This window comes from Saccostrea cucullata, unplaced genomic scaffold (genome assembly GCF_032062105.1).
Source record: "Saccostrea cucullata isolate Sc308-1 unplaced genomic scaffold, CSIRO_AGI_Scuc_v1 ctg10362, whole genome shotgun sequence".
NCBI classification, from domain to species: Eukaryota; Metazoa; Mollusca; class Bivalvia; order Ostreida; family Ostreidae; genus Saccostrea; species Saccostrea cuccullata.
In genome coordinates this window covers 13,105-22,096 of record NW_026924407.1, presented here as the reverse complement: position 1 = coordinate 22,096, position 8,992 = coordinate 13,105, and the positions used below count along the sequence as shown (strand labels likewise).

General features: G+C 32.6%; 1 protein-coding gene across 1 annotated transcript; it reads left to right on the top strand.

The window, feature by feature from the left end:
* Positions 1-1,942: 1,942 nt before the first annotated feature.
* Positions 1,943-8,494, top strand: LOC134266372 (vacuolar protein sorting-associated protein 45-like). Its single transcript, XM_062748624.1, has 14 exons — positions 1,943-2,079; positions 2,364-2,559; positions 2,661-2,740; positions 2,876-2,944; positions 3,234-3,371; positions 3,865-3,975; positions 4,253-4,387; positions 4,691-4,801; positions 5,092-5,259; positions 5,494-5,652; positions 6,006-6,113; positions 6,478-6,599; positions 7,430-7,561; positions 7,954-8,494. The coding sequence occupies exons 1-14, from the start codon at positions 1,987-1,989 to the stop codon at positions 8,015-8,017; spliced, it is 1,686 nt and encodes a 561-aa protein (XP_062604608.1). The 5' UTR covers positions 1,943-1,986; the 3' UTR covers positions 8,018-8,494.
* The last annotated feature ends 498 nt before the right edge of the window (positions 8,495-8,992 follow it).

The window sequence follows — 8,992 nt, the reverse complement described above, 5'->3', positions numbered from 1 at the left end:
ATCAAAGGGTCAAAATTAATGGCATCTTGTGTCTTGCGAAAGGCCTTGTCACAATAAATACGAATTGTGAAATACGAAAGCCCTAGCACCAAAAGTTAAGACCAAGGCTATTTTTAAAATGGGTCAAACTCGAATGTCAAGTTCAAAGGGGCATCGTTTTGGATATCAAAAGAAAGGTTTTGGCACAAGGAATTCGAATGTGAAATATAAAAGACCTAGAACTAACTGATCAAATGTTATGGCTTAAATTAGATTTAAGTTTTTTAATGTATCAAACTGTAAGGTCAAGGTATGTACGTCAAAAATATTTATCTTCTTCTTTCTATAAAGTGAAGGGCCGCTGCTGCGGCATTTGCTCACTTTAATTAGAGCAATATGAGCTGTATCTTCCAAAATTTTATTTTGATGGTAAAATGTGCTATTGTGATTAATTTGTATGTCATTTAAACCCTTATGACCAATAAGCCCAAAATAAAATTTAGAAATTTTTCAAAAGAAATATTTCCGTACAACCGAATATACAGTATCATATAACATGTATAAGAAATCATTATTGTACAGGATGACAATAATTCAATTTTGCTTCATTTAAAGCTAATAAAAAATTTTCCATCGCGAATATGAACAATAGAAGTTTATAAATGATTTATTTTTCTGTCATTAAATTAGTTAATCACAAATTTGCAATAAATTTTCCGATGTCAAACATGCAGCTCATATTGCTTTAAAAACGTGTACGTGAGGGGGACTCCACGCATCTATTTATACAATTTTAGAAACTGGTAAAAACATGTCCTGCTTCATTTACAGTGCTTAGATCCCTGACTCCTGGTCTTAAAGGACTCCAGGGAAATGGCCGTGGTGGTGTCTTCTGGCAGCTGGTTCCATATATACACGTGTATTATAAATAAGCATATTTATTTTAAAAGATCTCGCACATTTAATATACACAGGGGAAATATGAAAGCCCTAGGACCAATTGTTTTAAAAAGGGTCAAGATTAAAGTTTAGTATTAAGGCCGAACTCCGAGGTCAAGGTCAAACACTACGGAGTATATAGATGTTGGTACCTAAAGAACTGAGCAAAATCTATGTTTCCACAAATCTTCAAGTACGGTACATTGCACATAGCATAAAAATAGACCCCACCACACTGTGATCAACCTGCGTTAAACTTTCAATTCAATTCAATTTCTTTATTGATTCACCAAACATGTTGGCATACAACCATGTTACATATAAAAGACAAGTAATGAAATACATACATGCAAGTATATGGATCAGTGAAGTCAACAATGCAGAGTATAACAACTTGAAGATTAAACATAATCATTATGCAAGCAATATAGTATGAACAGTGATGAGCTAATAAATGCATTAAATAAATATATTATAATTGTGCTTTATTTTTGGAACGCAATTCAAAACATTCATATAAAAATTCACACAGCCTTCTAGAATGAACTGCATTATCAGGATTACATAATACTTTACAATGATTTTCTTTCAATATGTTATCGTTTAAATTACAGATGTTCAAAGAACAGTACTTTTTTCGCAAATCTATATATAAGGGACAGTCATATATGAAATGTATTTCACTTTCTACAACAGTTTTACAATAGTGACAAAAACGCGATTCTTTTGGGATACAAGGCTTTGAATATCTGCCTACTTCAATTTCCAAAGGATGTGCAGAAATTCTCAGTTTTGTTAATTTAGAACGTATAGCTTTATTTATTTAAAGGAAATTGAAAACAACCCCCCACCCCCAACACACACACACTTATAAAAAAATTGTCACGTTTTCCGCTAGATCAGCTGTATAAAACCGAATCAAATACTTCTTGGAAGATATGTGACTTCCAACTATTTCTCCTCTTCTTTTCATTTCGGAAAAGCCTCCTCGAGGTGGGTTTCTCACTTTAGTCTCTATGTAGCTCTTCCTGTAAGAAAATTCGGTCGATTTTCTGTACTGCTGTCAAAATGAATGTTATTTTGGCAATAAAACAGTACATCAGTAAGATGATAGAAGAGAGTGGACCTGGTATGAAGGTTCTACTGATGGACAAAGAAACGGTAAATCTGTGTACATTTTTATTGCGTTCGTTTGCTTAGTTTATAAATAGATAACTTTTGGGTGTAGAGCAGCTGTAACGTTAGAACTTGGACGTCTAAATCTGTATATCAACAATGTTTGTATCAGATGAAGTTATTGTAAATTAGGGGGGTTATAGTAAAACAACTTTCTCAAATATATATTTTTGAATACAAGTTTTGTAGTTTATTTCAGTGACATTTTCATGTTCATAATTTGAAGGCTTTATTTTTTACAGTTTTCATTTTTTTTTTCATTTTTGCAGACAAGTATTGTGAGCATGGTGTATGCACAGTCAGAAATTTTGCAGAAGGAAGTCTATTTGTTTGAGAGGATAGACTCGTCAGGCCGTGAGACAATGAAACATTTAAAGTGCATAACATTTCTCCGGCCTACGAAAGAAAATGTTGAACTTCTAGCGCAAGAACTTAGAATGCCAAAATATGGACTGTATTACATCTGTAAGTATAATATATAAATATAGCAGTTATCTTTCCATGTTAAGATTGTATGATCAAGTTTTATTGAATGGAGATTAGGATTTTTTCTTGTTATATTTAAGATTTTAGCAATGTGATCAGCAAACAAGATGTCAAAGTTTTAGCAGAAGCAGATGACCAAGAAGTGGTGCGAGAAGTCCAGGTGAATATATTATTTAAAAAATCTTCTTAAAAAGAAATACTATAGTACAAATGTAACATTTTTTTAAGAACCGTCATATACTAAGTTGACGAAGGGGATGCTATTTGGGACTTGAAGTATGCTGTTTCATTTCAGGAATTCTTTGGTGACTACATAGCAGTGAATCCCCACCTGTTTACATTAAACATCCCAGGATGTTGCCAAGTAAGTTTTCGAAATATCTTAGACTAATAGTTTGAGTTCCTACATTTCACTATATATCATAAGTTGTCACTGTAACTGAATATTTGTACAGCCTTGGTAGTTTTTTTATGAATGTAAAATTTATCACACAGGGTAAAGTGTTGCTGAATATTTATTTAATCATTATATTGGTGACTGTAGGCTGCAAACAGATCAACTATAGCTCATGGAATGAGAAGAGTAAATAAATCTTTCTCTAATCAAGAAAAATGCAATCTTTACTTTAAAATTTTTATTTCTCCATTTACAGGCTCTGAATTGGTCTCCTGGATCTTTGTCCAGGACAGTAGAGGGATTAACATCAGTGTTACTGTCACTCAAAAAATGTCCAATGATTCGCTATCAGAACTCCTCAGAAATGGCTAGGAGACTGGCAGAAAATGTCAGGGTAAGGGAGAAAACTTTGTGCCAAATCGTTCTGATCTGAAAGCAAATTAAGGTAAAATTTAGTATTCATGGAGATGTAATGATTTCTTATATTCTTACTGATATCTTTTTTTGAGATGACATAAATGAGCCTTGTATGTCAGTGTCCAGCAGAAAATGGTGACCTTTTCAAATCATTCCCTATTACTGTAAACAGGGAAATTTTCACCCCTTTCGACCTACCCTCATTTGGACAAATTTAAAACGGGGCGAATTCAAAGAATACAGTATAATTTCTTAAACAAAACTATGACTGGGCGAATTTAAAACGGGGCAAAATTCTTTACAAGCGTGAAAGGGCGAAAATAACCCTGTATACAGTATTTTCATTTTCTTTGTTATCTTTGCTAATTTAGTTCCTAGAATGGTTCCGATGCTGATTTGCTGACAAATGAAGGCTGAGAACTAAATTTTACAGAAATTTCATTTTCTTAATACGTGTGTTATGTTTTTAGAATACTATAAACAGAGAGGCGGCACTGTTTGAGTTCCGTAAAACAGACGTAGCGCCAGTGTTGGTGATTTTAGACAGAAGAGATGATGCTGTTTCACCACTTCTTAATCAGGTCTGTATTTCACCTGTTTAGAAATAGTAACAGATTACACTTATGGATGACATAGAAAAATTACTGATAATGCAGTGTGTTCTTGGTTAACTGTTAACTTGCAATTCGAAATTCATTGTCTAAAAATGCTAGATCAAAGTCCTTTATTAAATCAGATGAACTTTTCACTGAATTTTCACATTGGTTAATATTGCAAGACTTGTCTTTAATATTTAATTTCTGTGTTTTCACTTTTGCATTATTTAGTCAAGCCTTCATTTAAAATAATTTTTTGCAGTGGACTTACCAAGCCATGGTTCATGAACTTCTAGGAATAAACAATAATCGCATCAATCTATCAGATGTACCAGGAATCTCCAAAGATCTGAAGGAGGTAGTTCTGTCAGCTGAACATGATGAATTTTATGCCAATGTAAGTAACATATGTTCAGAATTATGAAAAAGATGGCAGGCTAAACTTTATATACCTGTATTTAATACATGTACTTGACTAGATGAAATTGATATACTGGAAAATACATATAACTGTAAATATGACCCTTTTTTAGCTCAATAACATCATTCTTTTTTTTCAGTATTGAATTTCTGATATAAATAATGTTATTTGAAAAAAAATTGCTAATTTTTAACTGCCAGTTCATAATTTTATATTTTTGCACAATGTATAAAGAGACAGATGTTTACATGATAGAATTTATGCTTTCTTACTTAACAGAATATGTACAATAATTTTGGAGAGATAGGAACAAACATCAAAGATCTTATGGAGGAATTTCAGAAAAAGTCACAAAGTACAGCAAAAGTGGAATCCATCGCTGACATGAAAGTATGTACAGATTTATGAAAGGTTTACATTCTAGTTTTCTTATGTTTGTTTCTCTTTTGCAGTTTAGTAGGGGAGGAGCCATGCTTTCAACAATTTGTATGATTGTTTCTTTGAGAATCTCTTTCTCTTAAAGATCAGAGGCAAAATCATTTCTTGCCAAGGTCTTTTTAGAAGAGTAATGTTGAAAAAAGACACATTTTAAGTGTCATCATTTGACAATAGACCCGTTGAAACGTTATGAAGAAGAAAGCAAACAAAAATCAACTGTCCTCTGATATTCTCTGTTTTAGGCTTTCATAGAGAACTACCCCCAATTCAAAAAGATGTCAGGCACTGTTGCAAAGCATGTGGCAGTTGTGGGGGAATTATCTCGGCTAGTCACTAAACATCATTTGATGGAGGCATCGGAACTAGAGCAGGAATTGGCATGTCAAGGGGACCATTCAGCTTGTTTACAGGTAACAAGCAGAAGCTCAGCCAAGAAAATAACACATTTCACATGTGCATAATCCAAGCAATCTGCACAGGAAAATGTTTTGTCAAGGGAACACCCTTTATGTTCACATTTAAATCAACTATCAAATAGACAATTTTTATATATGTTCATCAGTAGTCCTTCATTTGCTCAGTTACCACTTTTCAGGACAATATACCTGATGCGTAAATAACTTTTTTTGTGTTTTTTTTTTCAGAGGATAAAATCTTTGTTATCCAATGACAAACTACAGCCATTAGATATGCTGCGTCTGGTGATGTTGTATGCCCTACGATATGAGAGTCACAGTAATAATGACATATCAGGACTGTTAGATGTTCTACGCAAAAAAGGAGTCAGTGACAAACTCAGAAATGTACGTAATAAGGTTCCGGATACTCTGATAAGAGAGATAACTCTTAATGACATGAAATGTCCATATAAATTTTTTGATGATTTATATTTTTTTCTTTTTTATGGTCTGATTTTACTACACAAGCTAGACTAAAATTGTTTGTATTGTACTTTTAGAATACTTATCTTTTGAAAAATCATAAGATCTAAAGCAACATTTTATATGAGTGTCTGGAGGGTTTATGAACTCTAAGACCAAAATGTCATCTTATGCAAACATTTCATGAATTCATGTATTAACTATTTCCACACTTTTCAAAGAGCCACTTTCTGTTTTTCATACCATGTGTAATAATGAGAGTTTGATCTTTGTAGTTAGTCCCTGCCGTCTTGGAATATGGAGGTCGTAAAGCCAGGGGCAGTGATTTGTTTGGTAACCAAGATGCAGTAGCTATGACCAAGAGGTTTTTCAAAGGGTTGAAGGTAGGAAAGCACCACTTCTTTCTCACTTTCTTTATTTGTACAGTAGCTGCAAGTTTTGTTGATCAACTTGACAAGACTCATATTTGCAGCTAATGCAGTGGTGTACAGTAAAACATGTTTAAAACAAGGTTCCAGGGATGGATGATTTTGCTTCATTGTATTAAAAGTAATTTTTATATGTTAAGTTCAAAAAATATTTTAAAACACCTGGAAAGAAAATCTTCTTCATGTAACCATCAGTTCATTATTAGTGTGTTCGTTACAAGCATGTTTTACTGTATTTGCTTCATGAATGAATTATTTAAAGTCTGGACTTTTGCATTCAGTGTGATAGAAATTAGAAGATTTCTAAAATTCATTTCAGGGAGTTGAAAATATATACACCCAACATAAACCAGTTATGTTTAATGTTTTGGATCAGCTGATCAAAGGAAAGTTAAAGGAGGGAAGTTTTCCATACCTGGGTACAAGTGTTCTTAAAGAAAGGTAGGCTGAATTTTAACATGCTTTAATACACAAAATGGAATATTTTATTTTATTATACCTCTGTGAATTTGTTCAATATAAAAACATGACCCTACTGTGAAATAGTTTTTGTGCTATCTGCCCATGGTGAAATAGTCATCAAACTATTCACCGGCAGCATTCTGTTTCCCTCGCTTTTCATCTCGGAAAACTTCTGGTTTTATACGGATTGTGACGCGCATATATTATGACGTAACAAAAGTTAAGTCAGCATCGGTATAATATGGAATATCATAATTGTGTGTACCCTGAACTCCCAAAAGTTAACAAAAGTTAAGTCAGCATCGGTATAATAAAACACCAATTTACTGACTATTCGGACAATAGCAAGTTTATCGTCCCCCTCGACAGCAAACTATTTCCCTCGGCTGCGCCTCGGGAAATAGTTTGCTGTCTTGGGGAACGATAAACTTGCTATTGTCCTCATAGCCAGTAAATAGGTGTATAATATTTACCAGTATTTGTTGCAACGGATTCTTTTAATAGAATGCATAGAATGCACTCATTAACATTTGTAGCCTTAGATAAAAAAAAAACAACACATTTTTGAAAAAAAAAAATCAAGTTTATATACATGTATGTGTTTTCCATATAAATGGACTATTGTATGGATATATATGCAACTATCCTTGTTTGGACTTCTAAGATTCTGAAAACCAAAACATTCTCTGTTCAAGTCTTAGTAAAGATATGGTGTCCATTGTAGAAAATAATCCTATAATCTTAAAGGCAAAGTAAAACATTTTTTTTTCATAAAAGACTAACTAAGTGATGTTAAAAATCATTTTCAGACCTCAGGATATTATTGTGTTTATGATTGGAGGGGCCACTTATGAGGAAGCTATGACTGTTCACACTCTTAATAGAACCACCCCTGGTGTCAGAGTGGTGCTAGGATCCACCTCGGTTCTTAACTTCAAAAGGTGAGACTGTAATATTTTTTCCCCTGATTTCTATGAAGCAATGTATTTCCACACAGACTTTAGTATCTTTAACATTAGGCTCGGGAGCCATAAAACTTGGACTCACTCATTTTTTATCTCAGTCTCACTTTTCTACTATCAATTCAATGGAAATAGTGAGACTGAGATCAAAAAGTGAACTCTCCTCAGTTTTATGGCCCGAAGGCCAGTAGCTCAAATACCACATATCCGAGGGCTTGGAAGTTCCATGTTTTTTTTTTTAAACAATTGTAACCTTAGTATCTCAAATCCATTGCTATCTCAAATTTTATCTTATTCCCACTGAGTTTGAGATAACAAGATTTGACTGTATGTACTTTTTTTTAAGTGAATAAATATTTATTCTTTTGCAGTTTTATGGATGAAGTCATGCAGGCCGTAAGGGGCCAGCCTTCCAATCGTTTAGGAACAAGATGATGGAGTCAAAACCATGTTTAATATGTCTGTGATTTTACACGTGCTTAATTTTGTCACAAACCATTAATACAGAAACCAAAAATGTACACAGCAGTTGTGACATTTCTGTTATTAAAGGAATCTATTGAGGAGTCTTGAAGAAGTAAAAACAAATACATTGTTATTGAAAAGAGGCATTCCAGTGTTTTCTGTGTTGAAAAACATAGTTGTTCATGTAATTCTATCAAGATGTTCTAAAATAGCTTCAAAAGATGTTCAATTATAGTGACTAAGGCATAGTGATTGAACTTGATTGTTATATATGTACTTCTGAAACTTTAACTCTGATCAAATTGTATGGATTCAATAATAAAGAATTATCTACATATTAAATGTTTTAGGCATTGAAAGGTCACAGTCATATACTGAATAATGTTTGAAATGAAAACATATGTCAGATTTCAACTTTATATGCACCTTAGTTCATTGTAGCTTCAACATTGGCTTTTCTGACATATTGAAACAACAGATTTTTTTCTGTAACTTACTGTGTCTGAAAATATATATATATAAATTAAATCTTGTGAATCAGAATTTAAGTTTTATAACAAAAAAATATAAATTGTGAGTGCAATATTTTCGCAGAAGTATTAATAAAAACCTATTTAAAACATGTACATGTATATACAGATACACTGTATCAGAATATAAATTTGGTACCATAAATGAAAATATTTTAATTTTGGACATTTGGGGCTTGTGCAATATGTAAATTAGGATTAGAATGTACATTTCATGTACATGTATATCTTGTTCAACCTTTTCAATGAATAAATAATTTGAAAATTTACATTATTTCTTTGTTGGAATGTATAAGCTTGTTAATTTGCTCCAATGTGTCAGAGTAGCAGTATGTTATTCTATATGCTAGGTAATATTTTTATCACTTTTGCATCATACCTAAATGAAATCATGTTTTATTAGTGTTTAATTTAT

Bases quoted from the DNA above. Each gene is read 5' to 3' on its own strand.
- LOC134266372 (XM_062748624.1), top strand. From the start codon at position 1,987: ATGAATGTTATTTTGGCAATAAAACAGTACATCAGTAAGATGATAGAA. The intron at 2,560-2,660 runs GTAAGTATAATA...GTTATATTTAAG, and splicing joins ATATGGACTGTATTACATCT to ATTTTAGCAATGTGATCAGC. The intron at 5,653-6,005 runs GTACGTAATAAG...TGATCTTTGTAG, and splicing joins TCAGTGACAAACTCAGAAAT to TTAGTCCCTGCCGTCTTGGA.